The sequence below is a fragment of the Haliaeetus leucocephalus genome, unplaced genomic scaffold (assembly GCF_000737465.1).
Source record: "Haliaeetus leucocephalus isolate CR32 unplaced genomic scaffold, Haliaeetus_leucocephalus-4.0 Scaffold339, whole genome shotgun sequence".
Lineage (NCBI taxonomy): Eukaryota > Metazoa > Chordata > Aves > Accipitriformes > Accipitridae > Haliaeetus > Haliaeetus leucocephalus.
This window is the reverse complement of record NW_010972775.1, coordinates 3,776,712-3,801,820: the sequence shown is the minus strand read 5'-3', so window position 1 is coordinate 3,801,820 and position 25,109 is coordinate 3,776,712. Positions and strand designations below refer to the sequence as shown.

At 37.0% G+C, this 25,109-nt stretch overlaps 1 protein-coding gene across 1 annotated transcript in view; it reads left to right on the top strand.

Moving 5' to 3' along the window:
* Positions 1-24,665, top strand: part of IREB2 (iron-responsive element binding protein 2) — a 26,497-nt gene extending 1,832 nt beyond the window's left edge. The window contains exons 2-23 of the mRNA XM_010572258.1: positions 287-303; positions 1,002-1,091; positions 4,293-4,458; positions 5,670-5,807; positions 7,831-8,052; positions 9,748-9,817; positions 11,014-11,197; positions 11,716-11,855; positions 12,665-12,836; positions 14,156-14,256; positions 14,722-14,838; positions 16,004-16,163; positions 17,017-17,152; positions 17,887-17,971; positions 18,581-18,737; positions 19,016-19,140; positions 19,435-19,539; positions 19,830-19,972; positions 21,141-21,288; positions 21,377-21,499; positions 22,165-22,350; positions 22,994-24,665. Of these exons, the coding sequence (XP_010570560.1) occupies positions 287-303; positions 1,002-1,091; positions 4,293-4,458; positions 5,670-5,807; positions 7,831-8,052; positions 9,748-9,817; positions 11,014-11,197; positions 11,716-11,855; positions 12,665-12,836; positions 14,156-14,256; positions 14,722-14,838; positions 16,004-16,163; positions 17,017-17,152; positions 17,887-17,971; positions 18,581-18,737; positions 19,016-19,140; positions 19,435-19,539; positions 19,830-19,972; positions 21,141-21,288; positions 21,377-21,499; positions 22,165-22,350; positions 22,994-23,104 (2,896 nt within the window). The 3' untranslated portion in view covers positions 23,105-24,665. The remainder of the gene's footprint in view (positions 1-286; positions 304-1,001; positions 1,092-4,292; positions 4,459-5,669; positions 5,808-7,830; positions 8,053-9,747; positions 9,818-11,013; positions 11,198-11,715; positions 11,856-12,664; positions 12,837-14,155; positions 14,257-14,721; positions 14,839-16,003; positions 16,164-17,016; positions 17,153-17,886; positions 17,972-18,580; positions 18,738-19,015; positions 19,141-19,434; positions 19,540-19,829; positions 19,973-21,140; positions 21,289-21,376; positions 21,500-22,164; positions 22,351-22,993) is intronic.
* Positions 24,666-25,109: the final 444 nt, after the last annotated feature.

Below are 25,109 nucleotides of genomic sequence, written 5' to 3'. Positions count from 1 at the left end.
GGCCTCAGCCCGCCCCCGCCGGTCCTCCCGTTATTCCCGGTGACGGTTTTTGTCTCTCTGTCGGTTCTCTCCGCCGCAGACGCGGTGGCTGAGCGAGGGGTGCCGTGCCCATAAAGGTGTCTGCCCGTAGTGCTGAGGCCTAAACGGTACTCGGCTTAATTTGGGGGGGGGGGGGGGTGTCATGTTAATTGTTTGGCTGTTCAAGTGACGCAGTTTTTTGTTAGCTGTTGATGATGCGGCGTTTGCTTTGCAGTGAAAGTGTAACTGTAGTGTATTAAGATCAAAGCAAACGGCAAACAAAGGGTAAGTGTTCTGCTGCAGAGCCAACGTTTGGTATTTGTGCTCACGGGAGCAGCTCGGTGATGTCAGAACTAACACCATTTTCCCCGCTGTTTGTAATTAGATTTTATTTTCTTAAACTTTTACTATATGAAGTTTTTTAGGCCTGAGGGAGTGTATCGTTGGCACTGCACCTCTAGTTTGCCAGCAATTGAATTAAAACGTGCTTTTTGTGAACTACTTTTTCTCTTTTTAAGAAGTTATTTATTCTGTCCACCTAATAGCTGTTATGAGGTTTATTTTTGTCTCTTGTTTGCTTGTCATTAGCCTGGCACTTAATGCTTTATGTTTTCTACTATATTAAAACCTGTATCTCTTATCTGAGTTGGTGAGGTGCATTTATCCTATTTTGTAGATGGTAAACCAAGACAATAAAGGTCAAACGTATTCAGGCATGTGACTGTGCTGATTACTCGCGTGACCTGTATATAGCTAGCATTACAGATACTTTTCAAATGTATCTTAGTCATGTATCTACATCACTAGGTGTCTCAATCCATTTAGAAACATTTCCATATTACAATTTCCTTACAGTCCTAGAGGAACATTATTTTTGGTAAAATCAGAAATAAAAAGCTCTTCTTACGAGTTGTCTATCAGCGCTCAAGCCTTCCATTTTTTTATGGCTGTAACTTTTTTTGTGTTTTTTTTTTTTCCCCCAGGAAGCCCTTACCAGCCCGTAATTGAAGCATTAGGAAACTATCCACAAAAGAAGTTCTACAATGTCTCAAAGCTTGGAGGCGCCAAGTATGGTAATGATAGTTTTTAGTTGTTTGTAACTGGGATGGTACCAGCAATAAACATGCACCGCTCGCACTTTTCCAATCTGTTACTGCCTTATGAAGTTGGTAGGGGGTAATACTTCATGTAGTTTTTTTTCAGTAAGGGAGAAAGTATAGGTGTTGCTGGAGTTGTCAGCAATACTCCAAATCAGAATAATTTCTCTTCTGGAAAAAATGAAGTGACAGAGAACTCCTACATAGTACTTAAAAAATAAATACAGTTTTTACTGTAATTTTGTACTGCTGCTTGGTGTTATAGTTTCACCTTACCAGCAACTTCAGATAGTGGGTAACTGTGTTTACTAGAACATAGCTGCTACTGCATTTGCTGCAGTAAGATGAGGCTTTGTGGTGTTCATACGATTGCTTAATCTCGGCATGTCATTAGTGTGTAATATCACACTAGATGGTATGTGCCAAAAAGACTTTTACTGGGTCTCTGGGTCTGGGTGCCTTTTAAAAAATAAAAAGTATGTGCGTATGTGATGGGTGAGGGGAATACATGCAGATGGAGACAGTTATAGATCAGTGTCAGCTGAAATGTGCTTTACTCTTGCACATAATCAAAACATATTTTCATTATTCTCTCCCTTTGCTTTCACGTTAAACTCCTTCCTAAAATATTTACCTGACGTGCATATTAAAGGTATTTGGAATTTTTTTTTTCAATTTTGCAAGGTCTGAATTACTCTCCTATATTTACAGAATTTGTGATGTGTTTCTTAACTAAAAAATTACCTGTGGATATTTCACTTTAAACCCATATTTGACAGGAGTAATTACTTCCCTCTTGTTTGAAGGGAAGAGGGTGTACAATGGCTGCTGAAACTTTTGTGCAACAGCTGTGGGCTCTTGCAAATTTCTACTACTTGTAATAATGACATTAATCTTTCAGATAAGCGTATAAGAAGGAGGTAGAATGCTTCTGGTTTTGGCTTTCTCCAGGAAGAAGCAGTAGCGTGGTAGTAACAAAACCAGTTGGTTTTACGGCAGTTTTTTGAAAAGCCTCGTGACAGGAGCAGAAATATAAACAGAAGATACTACTTTCTGCTAAGATGTGCCAAAAACCTTGGAGCAGCAGCGGATGTTCCCGAAGATAGTCGGAGAAGGAGTCTAAACAGACTAGACTAAGAGTGTCTTTGCCTTCCAATAGAAGCTTCTGTGCAGAAGTTGGAAGCATCATATTAACTACATATTATCAAGATATTAAATAAAATTTATGCACAGTGCGGGACAGCACTGGTAGCAAATCCAGCACCTGGACTTGCTTATTGCATTTGTTGCTGCAACATTAAGTTTGGCTTTTACCTGTTTGCCCTCTGCCTTAAGGCTTCTAACTATAATCTGACAATAAGTGCCTGTTTAAATTAAGATTACTAATGTAAATGGTAATTGATTTATTTGCCAATTTGCTAGGGAGAATCTGATTTCCTAGTGTTTAAAATAGTACTCAGTTATGGGGAAAATGGCAGCTAGAAAGAGCTCAGAATGATTTAGGGCAGAGGGGGCATCTGGAGATCTAGTCCAGCCTCTTGCTGGGAATAGGGCTAACTTGGAGAGCCTTTCTCAGTTGAGCTTTGCAGCTCTGTGAGGATGGAGATTCCACCACCTCTCTTGATCCTGTGCTTAACCAACCTCCCTGTGAACTTGTTTTTCTTTGTATCCAGTCACAGTGTCCCTTCCTGCACCTTGTGAGGTTTTTTTTTTGTCCTTTCACCATGGACTTCTGAGAAGTTAGGCTTCACCTTCTCTGCAGGTCCTATTAGGTTGTGGATGACTACAGTTAGCTCACTTTGCTCACCCTGAGAAGAGAAAGCTAACCCAGGTCTCCCAACTACTCCTGTGTGTTGGGTACGGTGACCCCATAACCATCTTATAAGGCCCTTTGCTGGGTGTGATCTCATTTCTTGAGATCTCCTGTATCTTGGGAGGCCCAAAACTGCACACAGCGTTGCAGACATGAGCTTGCCAGTGCCTAACAGAGAAAAGTAGTTGCTTCTCCATAGCTGGTGGCTGCTGAGCAGCCCATTGAACAGTTAGCTTTATCACTGTAAGGATGCACTGCTTATTATTTGTAATCCAAGAAAAAGCAAAACAATTTTCTTCTGGTAACTTGGCTTTTAGATAGTGAGTGGTGGCATTACATCTGATTAGACATGGTTTTGATTACATTCTTGATTATTTTGAGTGACTTGTCTAATTACACAACAATGGTTAATACCTGAGAAAGACACACAATGAGAAAAAAGTAAGCAAATCCTATATTAATAGTTTGTGGACATACCTCTGGATTAGGTTGAGACCACCAAATTCAACTTTTTTGTTAAAGCCTGAACTTAATTGTTTCACCCTCTTCTTTCAAATAACTTTTTTTACATTTCTCACTGTTCTCAAAGTCATTTGCCTGCTTGAATGGTGCTGAAAATAATGGGATTTGGGGAGAAATGTGAATTAATCTTGCATGTTTTTTTTGTTTGCAGTGAGTAGTGACATCTGCTTCTTTTTTCTCCTCCCACTTTTCTTTCTTGTTTCCAGTTCCCTAATTTTTTCTTACTGCTTCTAGTCAATACCTTAATCCAGATCAGTAACAAACTAAAGTTGTATTTAGTGAAATGTCATTCTTCTTTATATTTGATGAAATGTGTTTAATTTTAGGGCACGTGGCAGAGTAGTTTCTGGTCTTCATATCACTGTTTATAAAAAAAGTAAAATATAGAAAATATGCTGGCTTTGGATGCTTTTGATACCTCAAGTAATGAAATGGTGAAATTTACAGTTAAAAAAATATTTTTGAATGTTCTAACTGTTGTTGCTTTTCACCCACTCTGATAGTAATCCCAGCTCTAGATCCTGTGCATCTCTCTCCTGCCAGCATAGCATACCTTCTTAAATGTCACTGTCTTAACACAATGTGGTCAAGCCATTGGTATCTTCCATTCAAATCCCATGTGATAACTAATCCTCGGCAATGTATACATTATGCAACTCACTGTTCATATTGTGTAATGAAGATCAAGCTGTAGGCAACTGGAAAAGCAGGCTCCTGTAGCTCTTATCCTTCCAATCCCTAGCAAAGTGGAATTCTTTAGAAATGGGAGATGGTAATTTTTAAAAAACTACATAAGCTGACAGTGTTGCACTACTTAAGTCAGTTACTTTGCTTTACCCTAGATACTCTGCCTTATTCCATACGAGTGTTGTTTGAATCCAGTATCCGTAACTGTGATGGCTTCTTGGTGAAAGAAACAGATGCTATGAACATCTTAGACTGGAAAACAAAACAGAATAATGTTGAAGTGCCCTTCTGTCCTGCCAGAGTTGTTCTTCAAGACTTTACGTAAGTGTGTGTGTGTGCACGTGCCAAAACCACTGAAATAATCTGTGTAAACTCACTGAGTTATATGTACAATTCTTTGGCTTGAAAATAAATAGCATCTAGCCTTTTGATACTGAAGTATCTCTTTTTCTCAATAGAAACCTGTGCACTGCTGCTGCTATCCAGTAAATTCCTCATGATAATTACATGTGATGCAAGGATAAGAGTTGTTCCACAGGGTACCCTGGTTTTAGTGCAGGTTGGCGAGGCTGAAGCTGTTGGATTACCAGGAACATTTTACAGGATAAGAGCCAAAACACAAATGGAAGTGGTGACATTTTGGCTGTAGCCAGATGGCTGACAGTTCATTGAAATATATAGAATTCTTTCTTGAGATAACTGAAGATTAAATACTGCTTACTCCACAAATACATGTAATTCAATTGAATCCATGAATAATACATACATTTAAAAAGCAGTCTCCTAGGGTATTAACTTTCTTTGTGATTTGAGTATGGCATAGGTAAAAGGGCAGTCCTTCAGCAATTTGCAAATATTAAATTTAAGCTGTTTTGCTGACTCATTAACTATATATTTATCAAGAAGTGAGATAATTTAAAAAAGGAATTGTGATATTAATAATAAAAATGAGGTAACTTATGCTTAGCAAGTGAAGTCAGGAAGATTTATATAGTACTGTGTTATATAAACATTGTCCTCACCTCAGTTTTTTACTTGAGATACACATTTCTATGTAATGGCAACAAGAATATTTTTGTAAAATGCTCTGAGCTTCAGAAATGGCTGGCTCTGTAAGAAGAGTAATGATATAAGCTAAGGTGTTAAAATGTATAGCATGAGCATGGTTTGCATAGCAAGGTTCTATCATAAAGGTAGTAAGTATCTAAAAATTAGTTTTGTAGTAAAGTACCGTAGCACTTCAGAAGCATAGCAAGACAAAAGAGAAATGTAATTCTCTTCTTTGAGATGTTCCTATGTTCTTGTTTGGTAAGTTATCGTCAAACGTGCTGTTGCTTGTTTTGAATGAGTACCAACTTCATTAACTTTTAAAAATGCTTAAATTTCTTTGAAATTTAGAGAATAGAGCAGTCGGGGTTTATTACCTGAAATAAAACTTGGGTAGATGTAGACTTAAAATTAAAAAGAAGCTTGTATATTTTAGTGAGTTGAAGTCCCATGTTATTATACGATTTTGTTTTTCCATCTGTTAGTGGAATTCCAGCAATGGTGGATTTCGCTGCCATGAGGGAGGCTGTGAGAAATGCTGGAGGAGATCCTGTCAGAGTCAATCCTGCCTGCCCAACTGATCTCACTGTTGACCATTCTCTGCAGATTGATTTCAGCAAATGGTAACGTACCTCATTTTTTTGATGACCCATACATTTTTGTCTGATACTGAAGTATGGATTCACTCTGGTCTTGGTACTATCCCATCAAATCATTTGTCGTGTGTGGATCCCTGAAACTACACCTGATGGTATTTGAAAGAGGGCTGGATAAAAATGGATAAAATAACACTTTTGAAGGAGAGAAAGAATGGTTGTGAGGGGTTATGGATGAAGTTGACTGACAGCCCAAATTCTGGGCCAGAGATTGCTGAAATAACTGGATCTGTCATGGTTTCCAGAAAATAGCATGTCTTAAGAGAATGAGGCAGAGGGAGTTTGTAATTTTGCTTTGCCCTGTTTTTACTGTTAATGTTAAACAAAACTTTTTTTTTTAAAAGTCACTGCCTTGTCACTGCCAATCGCTTGCAATCCTGCTGGACATATTGAAAGACTGTCATTTCAGCTGATAGCTTATGACTTTTTTTTTTTTTATGGGCCTGGATTTTACAGCAGATTAAAAAAAGCTGCATGTATCTGCAGAGAGAGAAGTACTTGTAGGAGTCTGGAAAAGTACTGGGACTGGAAAACTAACAGCATGGTTTTCCTTTTCTGATGGGCAGTATTGTGATGAAAACAGCCTGGGGCTGCCTTTTGCTAGAAACATAATACTGCAGAAGAGGAAAAACTCACGTTTTATTCAGTGTTCTCTGAAGTAAACAGTAAATAATGCAGCTCCCCTCCACCTTTTCCTCCACCCTCCATCATGGAGCCTTTCAAACTCATGCAGAATTGTGTAAATTGCTCAAGCTCTTTGGGGATTTTAAAAGTTCACGGGGAAAAAAGCCTGTGGTCAAATGGACATGGGTGTACAAGTAATTTTTGTAGACCTTACAAGTACATACAGGATTTCAGTTTGGTTGGTACTAGAATAGTGAAGAGCAAGAAGCTACAAATCATTTGTTGTGTTGCATATGTGTCGTTTCAGTTCTGTGGTCTGTCCAATCTTGGGTCTGGAGGGACAGCTGGTTTGATTGCAATTAGGCTAGCCTAAAATTATCAGAAAGACCAAGTGTTGGCAAGAGGTCTCAACGTGCTGGTTTGTAATGATAAATCCAGCTTCTGTAGTTTCACTTCTGGAAAGCTTACAGGGTCTCAGCAGCTGCTGGTCTATGATAAGAAACCCTCTGCTGCAGGATGGTTTGCGCTGCTTTTATGTAGCTTCCATCTCCTGCTGATCAGAGGCTTGTGTACCAAGTTGAGATTTAGACAAGGTATCCTCTGAGGCCATGCACTATCCTGCAGTTAGATAACTAAGTATCTTTCTGTGTTACTGAAGCAGAAGAAAGCAGTGGCTTTAATTATGAATCCATGATTTGGTAAATATTGAGAGGTAAAAAATCATTAATTTTTCACAACAAGCTTTTGCTCTCATGCGAAGACTGAATATTGTACAAATAGAGGGTAGCATGGGCTTTATTTAAAAAAAAAACCAAACTCTCAACTTTTCTGTCTTACCTCTGACTGCATTGAATAGTGTATAGGATATATCTGAGCCTTTGAGAATTTGTATTAAAAGCCTATTAAATAATAAAGTTACGTTTCTTTCCTTGAGAAAGCTTTGTCTGTAGTCATTCCTCTGTGGATTTAACAGAACATGTACAGCACTGTCTTAAAAAAAGAAACATGTTGAGCAAGTCCACCATTTGGATGAGGCTCTACCCATACCTTCAAAGTTTAAAACCCTGAGTTTAGCCTTTGCAACACTGTTTATAAAGATTTCTGGTCTGTTGTGAACAAATTGAAGGAGTTTTTTATCTGGTGGTAATCTTTCAGACAATCCAGTTCTGTTCACTTACTTATTACCATGCTATGTTACTTAACTAAGCTTAGCCAGTGGTAGTTTACTTTGCAACAGGGTTGTAGTATAATAACTGGTTTTTTTCAGATAATCTTTTATAATCTGTTGAAGGGATTGCATAAAACAAAACAAAAAAAAAGAGCAAAATTCCTAATGTCTAAATTATTCTTCTATTTAATGTTACAGTGCAATACAGAATGCTCCAAATCCTGGAGGTGGTGATTCACAGAAGCCGATGGCAAAGCTTTCTCCACTGAAGGCACAGCCTCGGAAGCTACCTTGCAGGGGTCAAACTGCCTGTAAGGGGCCGTGTAGTGCTGGAGATTCGAGTCGCAACTCAGGACAATTTTCTGCACAGATTGAGAACACACCTATCCTCTGTCCTTTCCATCTTCAGCCGGTGCCCGAGTATGAAAGCTTCCCTTTTTTTAATTATTTGTACACTTCTGTGTTGTTAAGCACTGCCTGTGACAGTTCATAGAGATGTGATTTATTTTTTTTTCCTAAACGCCCTTCTGTTCTCTTCTTCGCATGTGCCATAGACAGGCTTCAGCATCTAGAAGGTCTGATGTAATAGATTTGAATTAGTCTACAATAAATTTTTTTTTTTTTTTTTACAAGAAGGACTTTATGAAGCACAGTGCAGATGGCCAACTGTGTGACTCATGGCTGTGATTTTCAAATTAAATTTTGAGACTTCCCTTGTTTCTTTACAAGGACAACAAAGCATAGGAGTAATCCTCTGTATGTTACAAAGTGAACCTCATTGAATAAACCAATGAAGTGTTGATTTATTTCTAAAAGTAATTTTTAGTTTTTCTGTGAGAACCTTCAAAAGTCTCTGACTCTTAAAGACGAACTAAGAGCCTAGCCTATACATCATCCCCAAACTTCTATGGAATCTCACAGTCCATCTGTCACTGAGTTGAATTCAATGAATATCCTGCCTGTATGTAATGGCCCAGGGGAACCTCATCTATCTGCCTTTTCCAGATTTTCAGTATTATTAACAGATCATTGTGTACCATTCCATCTATGACAATTACATGTAATCATCCTTTTCTTTCAGCTGCCACCTCTTTTGTCTGATAGACAGTTCAGATCCCTATCTTCCTGTGCTGGACAGGTGTAGAATTTAAAAGCTGACCAAATTGGTATCCCACAGTGATATGATGCTGACTATCTTGGTAATTTTATAGATAGGCAAATATTCCTGCTCTGTACAGGTGTAGGAATGCAGAATTAGTGATGTTTTGAGCAATATTGATGTTTCTGGCAGCAAAACAGCAGTGGTATTTATTAAGCTGCAGTCTCAATGATGACTGTCCCTTGGGGCTTTGCAAAACAGCATAACTGCTAACCTTCTGACACTGCAGAGAAGAAGGGGAAGGTTCATGATGTAAAATACACCTCTAGAGAATTGAGGACTTCCTTCCCGGTAAAAAGCAAGTGTGTCGTCTTCCTTGTTCACCTCCTCAAAGCAGAGGTTATTCCTCTTAAATTGTGAATTACTCCTTTATAATGAATATCAGTATCTTAATAAATAACACTTACTAAGAAAAGGTGGTTTGTTTTATGAAATTGTATTGATGAGTACTTGAGAAGAAAAAACTGTAGCTTGGAGGCAAAAAATACAGCAATGGAAGATTGTTACAATTGCCCTCATGTCCTACTCAGTTGCTAAAGGGCTAGTACTGGACACAGAGAGTGTTTTTATGTGAACTAGTGAACATCTTGGTTCTTTATTGTATTGAATTTTGTGGTGTGCAACCTGTAAGACTACTGATTAGGAAAAAAAACAAAGCTTCTGTAGTACATGCTTAAAGTAGATCTCTTAAAATGAATATTTTTGAGATCAAATGCTTTAGGCAAACTGTTCCTAGAATAAACATGTTCTCAAGCACAGCACAGATGAAATTGGTTATTTTTCACTGTTTACAGAAAGCTTGCTGCAAGGAAGGCATTATCTTTGTTCTAATAAACCACTTCAAATTGTGCTGCAGGCTTAAATGAGTCTTTCATCAAACAAGCAAAAATAACAACTTGTTCTTCTGTTGTTTGAAATGAATTATGACAGTGCTTGTAAACTTCATATCTTTCTAGGCCTGAGACAGTATTGAAAAATCAAGAGATGGAATTTGGCAGAAATAGAGAGAGGCTTCAGTTTTTTAAGGTATGTCTGTGTACCTGTGGGCTTTGTATTGTGTTTTGGTGGTTTTAAGAGCTTGCTCCATTTGTCTACAAGTGTTCAGTGTTAGACAATAAATTAAATGTAATCATTTGGAAATGTCTGACTCTCAAATCTGAATTTAATGTGGGAACAGAAAATTGTCTAATAACGTGGTTTGTGACTTTGAATCTAAAAGTTGTTAGGCAGCAGAAGTTCTAAATCTAGGTGTCACTTAAAGGAGAGAGAGGTTTTTGTAATTCTAACTTGAAAAAGTTTACACTGTTTGATTTGGTTCTTCTCAGTGTGAAGGTAGTGAACAAAGTAGGTATTTATGAAGCATTAGTCTTTTTAATGACCTCAGTGCCTTACGTCACAATGAGTTTCTGGATAAAAGGTTCTTTTATCCATACTTCTGTTACAAATCTTACTGAAGCTGGAAATGTTGAACAGAGGCTGGTGTTGAGACATGGCTACTCTCAAACTAGGCAGCAGTGGTGGTAAACTTGTTTTTAATGGAAGTCTGGTGTGGTGAACATGGGCTGCTTTGTTGATAGCCAGGGGTCTGCAGTGTTGGTATTTGATCCTCATCCACTATTGTAACATGGTTTAGGAATCCAATGCAATTATCTAAAAATCTTTTCATATAGGCAGACTACGAGGTTTCTTGAAGTTGCAAATTAGCTTTTACATTATTAAAGAGGGAAACTGCCAAGCTGAATCTTGTTACAAGTTTCCATGTCAGCTTTTTTAAATCTAGCATCCTGAGTTTGCATGTAGCAAGACACTTTTCTAAATTGCATCTTCAGTCTCATCCAGGAGTGTAAAACAAACTAAATCCTGCTATAAATACAAGTGCTTAGGTTCTGTTGTCTAAATACTAGTCTTAGCTGTGCTCAAAATCAGTTGTGTGAACTGGGAGGTAAGAGATTTATGCAGTTCTGCTTTTGAAAGGTAGGTATGAATTATTGATTCAGCCTTCAGCAGGAATTGAATGAATGGTTTTGTTGATGATGAAGAATGTATAGAATCCAAGGGGATTGCATACCTCTGACAGGCAAGCAAAAGCCACTTGCGTAAATAGCAAGTACTGTTTCATTGCATGTTAGTTTTGTCTTTTTAGTTATGTTCTAAGAATTGAGTCTATCTTTGGAAAAAATGCAACTCTTGTTTTTTTTTTTCTAATTTTGGAAAAATTACAGTGGAGTTCAAAGGTTTTCAAGAATATTTCCATAATTCCACCTGAGACTGGAATGGCGCACCAAGTTAACTTGGAATATTTGTCGAGAGTTGTTTTTGAAGTTAAAGATTTCCTATATCCAGATAGCGTGGTTGGCACAGATTCTCATATGACCATGGTAAATGGTTTGGGTATCTTGGGCTGGGGTAAGTACGCTAAGAATAACTTGATAGCACTTTGAAAGGCATACTAAAGCATTACTGAGAAATACTTTCTTCCCACTGGATATTTGTATCTCAAGCATAACAAACTCTGTCTTGAATTATTCTTCAGAATTTTATTTTGTCAAAAAATAATGTCAACTAATGTTTCTTTCCATCGAAAAACTGCTTTTTGTAATTTAAAGAAAAAATAACAAAAAAACAGTTGATATTCAAGTAAATGCTGTTTGTACATGCAGTATAAAATTTGTATGAAGGTTTCTTTTCTCTTGGAAAGTTAATTTTAGATATAAAATATCTTCTGGTTGACTGTGAAGTCTAACTTCAGCAGTAGTCTTGCTTGATTTTATTTTTCATGTACAAATATTTACCAGAGAACTACATTTCTTGCTGTAGCCTTTAGGCTTAATAGGGAGGCTTTTGTTAGATTGTAGGACCTCAATATATTTAGTGTTGGTTACTTAAACTGATGAAAAGCAACCTAATACTCTGTCTCCTTCCAGGCGTTGGGGGGATTGAAACAGAAGCAGTGATGCTGGGGATGCCAGTTACTCTGACTTTGCCTGAGGTTGTTGGGTGTGAACTGACAGGCGCAGCCAGCCCACTTGCTACATCCATAGATATTGTTCTAAGCATTACAAAGGTAAGAGTTTGATGCCTTTTCAAACAAAGCAAAGTTTGTTGCAAGTTCTACCAGTGGTGGTTGACAACTGAATTACATGCTGGGTGTATTTTTAGTACACCTTTAATCATGGCAGTGCAGTAAGATACAAATCATCTCTAACCATTTTTATTTAATAGTCCTCCAAAGTAGTGGGTTTTTGCTTTTCCCTCTTTAGTGGTTTATTTACAGGCCCTCTTTCACTAAAAAATAATAAGAATAAAAACCAAGTATGGGGGCAGGGGAGAGAAGCCCTGTTTTCCATTTTTCCCCTGCTGATAGTATGCAGGCTTTTTCCCTAGCTTAGAAACTTTTCCTGGATACCCTTTCTGTTCTAAAACACTCTTGCAAGATGCAAGGCCTATCTATGGTTGTAAGCTGGCATAACTCAAGAACATATTTTCTGAAGACAGGGTTTTGCCATTGTGGCTCAAGCTGTTACTGTTGCAGTAGGTGAGGAGCTAGCATCAAAGCATTGAAGAGCTGTGATTGCTTGGAAATACATTCTTCTTTCTGGCATGATGCCTTAAAAAGCATGTATCTGTTCTTGACTAGGAAATCTGAAGAACTTGGTTGCAGATGGAGGTGTGTTTTATTATGTCAACTTCCCGTGTAGATTTTTAGAACTCAGTATGTTAATGCGGCTTGGGGTTTTTTTGCAAATGTGGGCCTTAAGGTTTCAGCTTTTTGTTTTAAATGTTCATGCCTCGCTAACTGCAAATTGTTGCAACAAACGTTGCTTGCATTGTACCTCTTCAAGTAACAAATGTTGTTGTGTGTTCTTTAAACAGCATCTTAGGCAAGCTGATGTCGCTGGAAAATTTGTTGAGTTTTTTGGGAGTGGAGTTTCCCAGCTGTCTGTAGCAGACCGAACCACAATAGCAAATATGTGTCCTGAATATGGTGCTATTCTGAGCTTTTTCCCTGTTGATAATGTGACATTGAAGCACTTAAAGCATACAGGTAAAGATTAAAGTAGGGATTCATTGTAATAGTGTTTTAGATATGTGGTAATAAGTTTTTTTGCTTAAAACTCCATAGCTCTTAAACAGCGACTTTCCACAGAGTTCTGATGTCAATTTAATGCATAAAATTCTGCTGTACAGTAACAGGCTGTGTCATGGGATATACGACTTTTATCCTGTAGAATCTCATGCATCTGTGTAATACCTGCCACAAAAATTGTACCATCCATATTTAGTGTTCACTGATTTTTGCAGACACTTAGTATGTGGCATTCGGGTCTGAGTTTATTGGCATGGCTGTTTTCTTGTGGCCTATTTGGTCTCCATGTATCCCATGTATTTAAGTGAGGCTGTAGTTTTTGTATGCATGACACTGGCATGTAGATAGTTGACTTGCACTTGAGGTTTGTGTCCGGTCTGGTTCATTTGTCTAGAACCTTATTTACTAACATCGTGTTATTTTTCAACATCCAGAGTCCTTGTTTTTGAAAGGATGTGTAAACCATTAAAAGTATTAAGAAAATTCTCACTTGTATTTTGAAAAGTGTATGGAACTTCTTGATATGAAATGAATCCCTTAACCACCTGTAGATTCCCTACATTATAGGAATAATCATAAAATGATTACTAGAAATAAGTGAAACTGCAAAACAAATCACAACATGTTTCTGATTTTTTTCACAACGATTTTTTTCCTTTCAAGAGCATTATTTCACTGACATTTCAAGCTAAGCTAGAAGGATGTCAGTTCCTTATCAAGATACTGCAAATAGAGAAAGCCACAGGGTAACAGATATCAAAAAAAGCTCATTCACATTAGTAAGCCTTTCTGAAACTGAAATCTGTCACTTTTAAATAAGAGTCAGAGATTTTTAATTTAATAGCAAACGTGTTTTGCCTGGTCAGTTCAGAGCAAATGAAACATTTTCTAACAGCAGCCAGTAATATTGGCTGTTATCAACTAAGCACATGGTCTGTATTAAATAGGTAAATATTAATAGTGAAAAGCTTTATGAACTTCAGGGACACATCTGTAAATTTAGAGTTAAAACTGCTAAAGTTGAAACAGCTTATTTTGTTCCTTGATATAAGAAGAAAAGTTAAGCTAACTTAAAAAAAAAAACCTAAAAAGTATTCTAATTTGTGTATCATTCCTGAATAGCTCATGGAGGTCAGGGTATAGAAGTGGTGTGCCTTGGGAAAAAAAGTACTTTGGATGATATGCTTAAAACAGTCTTCATTTCTGAGAATTGTGTGTTTTGTTTTATTTGTTTTTTTTAATGTAACTTTTCTCATGTTTGAAATAACCTTCCTAAGGTTTTGACAAGGCCAAGCTTGAGGTCATGGAAGCATATCTTAAAGCTGTGAAGTTATTTAGAAATTATGAGAGTTCTTCCAGAGAACCTGAGTATTCCCAGGTATGCTTGAAATGACTTGTTTCTGCATGTTTGGTTCTCATAATAACTACTGCTGATTTAACAATTTTATCTCCTGCTGTAATTTTCATTGCTTTAATAAAGGTTGCATTTATTAACTCAAAATTTTGAGAAGCAGAGTATGTTTGCAAAATATAGAGAGGGTAGGGGAAAGAAGGGAAGTACAATTATGTTCATGTCAACTAACAGATACTGAATTCCTATCACTCCTGAGTGATCAGGTAAGTCTTACGGATGGTAGAAAAGTTAGGGGTAGTGTTCAGACGCTTGGAATAACATGAATAGCCTTTTACTGTGGGCAGTCTTTAAAACTCTGGGCTTCCATTTTCATGTCTTGGAGCATTCAAATTTAAACAAAAGAGGTCCCAGATGTCTCGAGTATATTCAATGTAATGTTGGGCTGGGACTGGTAATGCATGCCTTTTCTCTGTTTCTTTTTTTTTTTAGGTAGTGCAAATTAGTCTAAGTTCTATAATTCCGTATGTCAGTGGCCCCAAGAGGTCCCAGGATAGAGTGGCTGTTAATAACATGAAAAGTGACTTCCAAGCCTGCTTAAATGAAAAGGTTTGTACAACTGATGTACTCTTCAAAAAGTACTTCTTATAATCTACACGAATAAATTTTATGTCACTTATTCCTTGCATACCTGCTGAGCCCTCCTTATTAACAGCTTATCCAATTATATTCTTGTGTCCTGAGGATAGTAGCTGGTAAATCATAGGTGTGTTTTTCAGGAACAGAACTTACAAAAATCCTTAATTTCACAGTTTAGATTGCTAGGGAGGAAAAACTTCAAGTTAAATAATAAATAGCATAAGCCTGGGAAACATTTTCTCATTTTCAGAGTTTTTTTTAAACAGCTGCATTTTACTTAATTTCCAAAACAGAATTACCATAAGAAAAGAAAATTCATCATATCTTAAAGGAGTTGCAGGAAGACTTCCAAGATTTGTAGCTAATCAGTGTTCTGGGTTCTTAATTTAGCAAGTGATTTTTGCTTGCAGCTTTACTTGACTTCACAGAGGAAATGTTTTTACTCTGCAGGTGATATTTTTGGTTAAGAATATGCATAGGTATCTAAGAACACAGGTAACAGGAATGCATCTTCATTTTTTAGCGTTTCTCGTTGAAGACTGGCAGCAGTATTAGAAACATATATACTTACTCTGTAAAAATTCTTTCTGTTGGTTTTATCATTTCTGGCTTGTGATGAGGTGTATAATACAGAATGATCAGTTGTGCTGGAGAGAGAAATCATAACTGATTGTGGATCACTGAATGGTTGAGGTTGAAAGGGACCTCTGGAGGATGTCTGAGTGCTGAAGAGCTGGAGGGTGTGAAATGTTAATTGACCTAGTCTGCTTTTAGTTATCATCTTCTTCCAATTAACATCTTGGGCATGCTTCTAGTTCAGAAACAAGTATTGTACAGGGTTAGACACATACTCATAAGGGATTGCTCTTTCATGTATAGCAGGAAATGAGTGTGGGATCAACTGTGCTTTGACTGGCATTTGTTCACAATTGTTGCAAAGTTAAAGCAATGATGAAGAAAGAAGGATGAGACCACTGTATACTTGGAGAGAGGCATGAACTGAGGGCTGCTTTTAAAATCTGTTTAAGGAATGGGACAACTGAGGATTATTTTAAAATGAGGGTTCACTTGGTCTTGCTGTAATGTCATACTTTCTGTACTATAACAACTGCTAACATGTATTTTTGTCATCTAGTCTGGTGTTAAAGGGTTTCAGATTGCAGTTGAGAAACAGAATGACATTGTACCTGTTCAGTATGAAGGAAATGAATACAAGCTATCTCATGGCTGCATTGTCATTGCTGCAGTTATCAGCTGTACAAATAATTGTAATCCATCTGTCATGCTTGCTGCAGGTATGTTGTGACTAGTGACAACTAACTTGATCTTAATGGTGCTCCCATGTTTACACAGCCTTTACCTTCACTTTTGTAGGTTCTCTGTAATAACTTGACCTAAAGGTTTGAAACTGTAAACTTTTAGCCTTAAACTTCTTGTGTGTTCTAGAGGTTATATAATGAAAGTTACTTTTAAATAATACAATCTCAAAATTTGTGTCATAAAGCAGTATTAATGATAGTAATTACAAAATACTTCAACAGGTAACCAGTTTTAGGGCTCTTTTCAGATGGGTGCACATAGCAACATGATGCAGGAGGTGGGCTTTAGCTTTGACTCCATCCTGGATGATGGTAGCTTGAACTATAGTTAACTTACAGAGTCTGGAAAGAAAATCCATATTTGCTGAACAGTTGTGCTGTGCTTTAGTCACTAGTTAAGGAGTATGCGCCGTACCTTCACAAGCTGCATACAATTTTCCCAGAACAGCTAATCCTCTGTTAGACCTTGCTTTCTTCTTTTGCCTTTTCTGTGGCCAAGGCAAGCTTCCCTTTAAGGCTGTGTGGCCTGTATCAGAAGAAGAATAAATGGATTTGCACTGTCAGCTAGAACATGGGAAAGAGATTTTTCTTACAGAAAATGGGCATCTACATTGTAGGAATGGGAACAAAAACCTGAATGATATTGTTATGAGTTAAGAAACTTTATTCAGGCAAGTAGTTGCTTTAATAATTTAATAAACTGAAGGTCTGCTAATCCTCTGGGGTTTTTATGCTTAATTTAACTAACGTAGCATCATGTAGACGTTCTTTTAAGGGATATACAAAACATAAGATGTCTTTGTCTTTTTTTTTTTTTTTTTTTTGGTAGGACTCCTGGCCAAAAAAGCTGTTGAAGCTGGCCTAGTGGTTAAGCCCTACATAAGAACAAGTTTATCACCAGGCAGTGGAATGGTTACACATTACCTCAGTTCCAGTGGAGTATTACCATACCTCAGTAAGCTTGGGTAAGTTGTGACTCCTACTTCATTTGTCATTTTAGGTCACAGGGTCATAGTACACAGGGGTTTTATACAGGTTGATAAATATGGCTGCTGTTCATTTTGGGCTGGCTAATTCTTAACTTACTGGATTGTTATTTTAACTGCTTGTTGACTTGAAGTTCTTTTACTCCATTTTATTCCCACCTTACAATTTACTGTGTTAGATCACTACCTCATCTGAGCTCTGTTTTTTTCAGTGGCCATCTGCTTAATTGTAAGTGTCTTCCAGGACAGGATGCGCTTGTTTATATGTTTTAAAAGTGGAAGCTGGATGTAAATTTGTAAATCAGGGCAGTCTGTATTAGTCTTTACTTAACATTGCTGCTGTCATGGATTGTTTAGCATGTTTCTCGTTGCTCTGTAGCAATAACAATTAGATTATGTTCATAATTCTGTAACAGTGCCCAGCTGTGCTCTGTGAGGAACGTTACTGCCTTTGCTTTGCCATTACTTATGGAACTAACAACATCTTGAGATAGTTTATTTGATTTATCTTGATGGATTACAAAAATGTTACCTTGTATCTTCCTGTTTGCATCAGTGAGATGTAGTGTCTGCTGTTCACTTCCTAAAAAGTTTAATTGTCAAAGGAAAAAAAAAATCATCTTAGTGATTGCTAATAAAAGAAAAAGCTGTTTTGCTAACAAATTGCTTGTAATCATTTAATGTGTTATGTGATTGTTTCTTTTCCAATGTAGGTTTGAGGTTGTTGGTTATGGGTGTTCAACCTGTGTTGGAAACACTGCCCCCTTGCCAGAAGCCATCAGGAATGCAATAAAACAGGTAAAGCTCTAAGGCTTGTTGAAAACAGAAATATGGTTCTCACCCAGTTAAGTGATCAAGAAATACAGTAATCCATGCAAATTACACTTTCTTGTTGGTTTGGACTCTGCATGACCTTTTTGCACATCTGCATATCAGAGGGAGACCATGGTAATTCATTGCTATGTAAAATAAATGTAATAAATAATATTTGTAGCATACAGATATAAATTACAAGATAAATACATAGGATCTAATCTTAGGGAGGATGCAATGTGTAGATTTTGTATCAAATGAAGAGGAGGGTTTTAAAGAGCTACATGGTTGAGTGATTTTAACCAGCAGTGTCTAAACAGCCACAGCATTTTTTTCTTGTGAAGCAGAAGAAAAATACAACAAATAAAAAGCAGGAGAGGAGTTCACTGAAGTGACTGGAGAACACATCAGAGGGTCAAGAGTGAAAAGGAGGAAGGGTGGTGGGAGAGAGCAAAATGCCTTTAAATTGAAGTTCAAGAATAAATATCTGAAGTGCAATGTTAAAAATCACATCTGACTTAGTCAACAAAAAATAGCACAAGCTGTTGAAGTACCACAGAGTCCCAGAAAAATACATATGTGTCTACCTTTCAGGGTGATATAATTGCCTGTGGAGTATTGTCCGGAACAAAGAACTTTGAAGGACGTCTCTGTGACTGTGTCCGTGCCAACTACCTTGCTTCTCCACCGCTAGTGGTTGCTTATGCTATTGCAGGCACTGTTAGAATAGACTTTGAAACTGAGCCTTTGGGTAAGTATTTCCTTATGTCTTCTATTTCGGCATCTAATGCATACGTAGAAGAGGTTTCTTCACATGCATTTCAGCATACAAAACTGGTATATTTGAAGAGAAAGCCCAGTCATATCTGGTGTTGCTTGTAGCTAAAGCAAAGCATCTGCTTAACTGATGAAATTCTTTGCATATTTGGTACCATCTGTGAAGACCTGAATATATACGTATTTATCTTCTAATATGAAGTCTTATATTCTATTCTTCAAAATTACTATTCTGTTTAAAATCTTACTCAGGCACTGGCTTTAATGGCAAAAGTATTTACTTACAAGATATTTGGCCCACCCGAAAAGAACTTCACACAGTGGAGGAAGAGTGTGTGATATCGTCCATGTTTAAGGAATTGAAAGAAAAAATGGAGGTAAGAATGGTCTCTTGTTCTACATGACTTAAAGATTGCATTTCATTGTAGCTTTATCATATCTTCCAGTTGAACATGATTTGGTTTGTCAGTTATTTCCATTAATGTAAAGAGGGACTTAACTGAGATGGATACTTGTATTAAATAGTGATTCTTAAGTAATATCCAGTGAGGTAACCTGCAGTATATAATAGAAATTAAAAAGAAAATCACCAGTAAGTCTTTTGGTTTCAGAATGTAAAAGGATCATAAACCAATTTATCTGTTCTTTTTGATTAATTTTCTTTTTTGTAGAAAGGAAACAAACGATGGAATTTACTGGAAGCACCTGAGTCAACTTTATTTCCCTGGGATTTAAAATCTACTTACATCAGATGTCCTTCCTTTTTTGATAAACTTGTAAGTACATTGGATCTATCCACCAGATTATACGCATTACATTTAAGTAGAGGAAGAGCTATTCTAGTAAAGCTTTGATGTTTGAGTAACAAATTTGATTATCACTAATACTTCTCAGTCTTTTAAATACTGTTTGTATCTCTGGAATGTATGGAGCCTGTACATCAGTGTGCCTTCGTATATTGCGGATATGTTTTATGTCCCTAAGGATCTTGGAAGAAAAATGTGTTTCTTTTTTTTGTTGCTGTTGTTGGTGTCATTCCCCCCACCGCTGCCCCCTTCCCTTTTAGGCCAAAGAACCGGTTTCACCACAACCGATTGAAAATGCCCATGTCTTGCTCTATTTGGGAGATTCTGTAACTACAGATCACATATCCCCTGCTGGAAGCATTGCAAGGAGTAGTGCTGCTGCTAAGTATCTGACCAACAAAGGGTAAGGACTTTTCATGTTAAACAGCTCTGTATCAGAGGACTGCTTTGCATGCTGAATAACTGATGAGCACTGTTGCTTTCCTTTATAAATGCCTGTCTGCATGAAGTGGAGATTATACATGGATAAGCAAAGTAGTGACTGTTACTGGTGTTTGTAAGTAATCACCTGTCTTGCAATCCCAGTAATCACTCTTCTTGCAGTCTCTTAAGCTTACAACAAACAGCTGAGACATACTCTTAAAGAACTCATTCTCATAGCTGTTGTTACAGTAATGTCTGCTGCCAAATGCATGCCAAAGCAAAAATAATTTACTAAAAAATCAGGTGACTGATCTTCTGTTAATGTGAGCTTAGTCACTGTTACTGTCATCAGCTTCAAGAACAGTCAAATAGATGCACAGAACAGATCAGAAGCTCTAGAAATAATATATAGTTTAAAAAAAAAACGAAGCCAGTTTTATAAATGAGTGTGATTGGTGCTCTAACTTACCTCTGCATCAGTGAGCATCCTGCAGCAGTAGTGGGTGCCTGTCACCTCCTGCTGAAGTTCTGAAAAGACACAGAACACAATGTGGTGCTGAGCTATTCAGTGTCACACCTCTGCTGAATATTTTGGAAATTATATTGTTGCGTTATATTCCAAAGGTATATTATTATTACAGTATTGGTGAAGCATGACAAAATAATAGCTTGTGGTGTGGAGTCTCCTTTCAAACTATTGCATTCAGTCTGAACGAGTAGTATTATGAGAAGGAAAAATTAATGGGCCTTTAATCCCAGGATGGTAATTTGATTTGAGTAAAGCTCTCATTTTGGTACAACACTTGTTAATAAATATGCTGGTAGAGGTTAAGAGGATTATTAAACAGGCTTGTTTCCTATAACAGTCTCCCCGTAATTCTTCTGTAAGTCCCATACTGCTCATAGCACTTTATAATAAAGTCACAGAAAATTAATTCAAAATTGCAGCTTTCCTTGTGAATAATCTAGCAATGATTTAGACATTTTGTTCATGGTTTATAATAATTACATTTGTTGGATGAATAGTTCTTTACATCTTACACTGAAAATTTAGAGATGCTGCAATAATTACAGAAATCATAACACCATTTTAAACCAGGTAACCTTTAAAATAACTGATGCCCTCTTAAATATTCTTTTTATTCTAGACTCACACCTCGTGAATTCAACTCTTACGGAGCTCGAAGAGGTAATGATGCTGTGATGACAAGAGGTACCTTTGCAAATATCAAGCTTCTGAATAAGTTCATAGGAAAACCAGCTCCTAAGACAATTCACTTCCCATCAGGACAAACGGTAAAAATATATTTGTTTGCATAGCTACTCTGAAATTGTGATGCCGATTTAGAACTTGCTCAAACTATTTCACTTTGTTACTCCACAGCTAGATGTGTTTGAAGCAGCGGAGTTGTACCAGAAAGGAGGCATCCCTGTAATTATTCTAGCAGGAAAGAAGTATGGACTGGGTAGCTCAAGAGACTGGGCTGCAAAAGGGCCTTTTTTACTGGTATTGCTGGTTTGTTTGGTTTTGGGGTGTGTTTTTGTTTTTTCTGGAAATACCTAAAACCACATTGTTTAGTTTGGGGCATGTGTTTAGAAACTGTCCTCAATCTTGAATATAATACCACATTTTGTTTTTAAAGACTTCTTAATAGGCTGTGCTACAGTCTTCATAGAAGAGAATCACTAATCAGGATACATCTGAATTTCCTAATTATGTCACTTACCATCTTAGACTCCAGACTTTGAGATAAATTAGAGATTTATCTAGTGCTGACCTCTGTTTGCTCTCCATGGGGTATTAAGTATCTACCTATTAGAGACTAATTTCCACTAACATGCAGAATATATTCTGGGTCAGCCATTTATTCATGTGGAGTAATGGAAGCAACTGCATTTGGTCTGGGATTTTCTGCCTGCTAACTACAGCATGGTCACTGTCTGTTATAAAACTCCATTTTATACTGTATGGGCCAGATCTGGCTTATTTACTTTCATCTAGCTGTAAAGCTAAAAGATGTTACCTACTTACTTACAGGACTCATACAAAAGTGCTCTCTTTACTCTTCAGTTTGAATTGCAAGATTTTGGACATAATATGTATTTGAAGCTTACTTTTGCATTTCACTCTGACTACTGTACTGAAGTACAAAATCACTTGTATTTTTGCAGGGTGTTAAAGCTGTCCTAGCTGAAAGCTATGAGAAGGTTCATAAAAGTCAGTTGATTGGAATTGGCATAGCTCCACTTCAGTTTCTTCCCGGGGAAAATCCAAGTACTTTGGGCCTCACTGGGAGAGAGCAATTTTCTGTATTGTTCCCTCCAGAGCTGTCGCCCGGAATGACTTTGGATGTTAAGGTATCTTTGCAATATTTTGTTTAATTTCTTTATTGAATGTACTGATGATTGAAAGCATAGAAAGAAAAGTTAATCTTGGTGGTTGAAAGCAGGAAAAAACAAAACTTAATTCTCTTTGAAAGTAAGCTTATAGTCTTGCCTGATATTTGTCATGACTATTGAAGTTTCCCAAAGTACATATACACGTTTTTTCTATGTAACTTTCTACATGACCTCAAACTCTTGGTTGTTCTTTTGGGCATTGTTTCCCCCCTCGTCGGTACTGTATTAGGGTAGAATTGAGTCTCGTCTCTCATTCAGGCTCTTTTAAAGACAAGAGTGCAACTGTTTGAGAGAGGCTTCAGCTTTCCATTCTGTGTAAAGGAACCATATGCCCATAATAACACACACTGCACTGTCTTAGGGAAATGGCTTTTTCTTTGTTATCAATAGGTACGTAGCATGCTCCCAGCTGGATCAAAACTGTGCAGTAAAATAAGCCTTCATTCTGTTCCCTGCAGTGTCTCGGATCTGCAGTGGCGGATAAGCGGGTTGAATTTCCTTGTGTTCAACAAACTTGGGGTTAGAATGTTAACAGAGAATAAGCAGGGGGAGGTGAAAGCAAAACTCTTAATTGGTCTCTCTTTTTGGTTTTGTTTTGAAGGCAAGCACTGGAAAAGTATTCAGCGTGATTGCCTTGTTTGAAAACGACATGGAGATAACTTTATACAAATATGGTGGAAGTCTAAACTTTGTGGCTCGAAGATTCTTATAGTAGCTACTGACTATATGGGTACCTTGCATAACTGGTAATTCTGAAAATGCCTTGTGTGAACCCAGGAATCTGTACTGTGGAACTGCAAACAGTCCTAGTGTGCTCAAAGTTACTTCGTCCATGGATGTAAAAGATTGTGAATCATTGTAACTGCAACAAGATCCTTCCTGATTTTAAATAATATTCTAATGGTGCTATTAAACATTGCTAAAATCAACATGTGTATTGTGGCAGAGAGCTGTAAGTACGGAGGGGATGTTTTATCAGACCATTTTGTAAATAAACTATGCGAAATCTGAAACTGATTGTGCTGAAGATTATTATGTAAGATTTTCTGCAGTTATTTCCACTCAGTTTTTGCACCTGTAAATCTGTGTACTGCTGTTTGTTGGTTTAAGGGTAGCAGACGGTATGGAATGTTAAAGGCCAAACAGAATTTTTTTTTTTTAACTTTTTTTCATCCAGAGCTTAAAACAGATATTCAGTTTTTAATTTCTTGCTTTTTAGGTTATGGGCTGAACAAAAAGCCGTCCACATGAGGCCCATCGTATCCTGTATCACAGATCATGACTTTCTTTACCTTTATTATGGTATTATATTTCATCTGGATCCAGATTTAAAACTGCTCACGCTATGAAATGTTGTGTGCTTAGAAGTATGGGAAACACCTCTGCATTTAAGAAAATGTTCACAATTATTTTGTTCATGCAGGCTAAGTGTAGCACCCCAGCTTTTTGGCAAGCTGCAGTGTCCTTTGAAGTTTATCATAGCTACTTCAAGGAATGCAGTTTTTCATTTATGACATCAGTTTTTACTGTACTGTCTGTGATATCATTAGACAAAGTACCTCCCCTTAGTATTTTAACCTTTAAAAATCTTTAAAAACATTTATTAGGACTGTTTAAATTCCTCTGCTTTAAATACAACCTCTGTCTCATAAGTTATACTTACTTGTCAAATATTAAATATCTGAGGTAGCTGTACTGCCCTTTAACACTTTCTAATATGCTGTTAGTTTACAGCTCTTCCAAACAAGCACCACGTTCCCCTGCTGAAGATCCTAGAATACTGAAAAAATCTGTCTCTTAAGCCACTGCAACTTCTACAAATTTAATTGTCAGCACATTGATGGTAAAAACCCTGTTCCATATTTAATATTAACAGAAGATGCACCGTTTCTGCAAAAATGCTTGTTTTACCACTTAACTAAGCATTGATAGCTTCTAACCTGTGCAAGTGAGTCCTCAGCTTCAAGATGCTATTTCTGTGCTCCTGTATCTTGCAAAGCTTCATAATACTGCTTACAGTTTACGTAGAGATTAATTTCTTTTAGAGAACAAAACTGCAATAACTTGCCTATAAATTGTCAAGATTTTGCTTTAAGATTTTTTGCTCTTGATAAACATTGTCTTAAATATCAAAACTTTCAAGAGGACTATGTTAGCTTTACTACATGTGCTTTCTATTATAACCAGACACTAAGCTAGTTGACTTGCAAGCTAACAGATGGACCATGCAAATCTTTAAATAGTATGTTTCTGACATTCCTGAAAAAAAAAAAGCCAAAACAAAACAAACCCTGGCATAATTATATCATTACAATATATTAATTTTTTGACAGTTCAAATGCCAAATTAATTTGACTTCACTGCCATAACTTTGATACACCTTTTTTATTTTATTGGACGAAGTTCCCTAAAGTTTGAAATTCTGTATAATCTGTTTCTATATTTGACTAGTTTTGCTGTGGTTTTCTTTTAGTCAAGATAGAAACCATGCTGGTGACTCCTACCACTGATATGGGTGATAAATCAATGCATTCTTGAATACTACATTCATTTGAATGCTGAATGAGTTTCTTTTCTGTAGTACACTTTTGTGAATTTTACCCAGAGTTATTGATCTTATTTCTTATACAACAGTGTCTAATACTGGTTTTTTTCCCAGCTCAAAGGTATATTCTTGATTTAGTTCAAGAAAATGCATGTTCATTATTGGGGAGCAA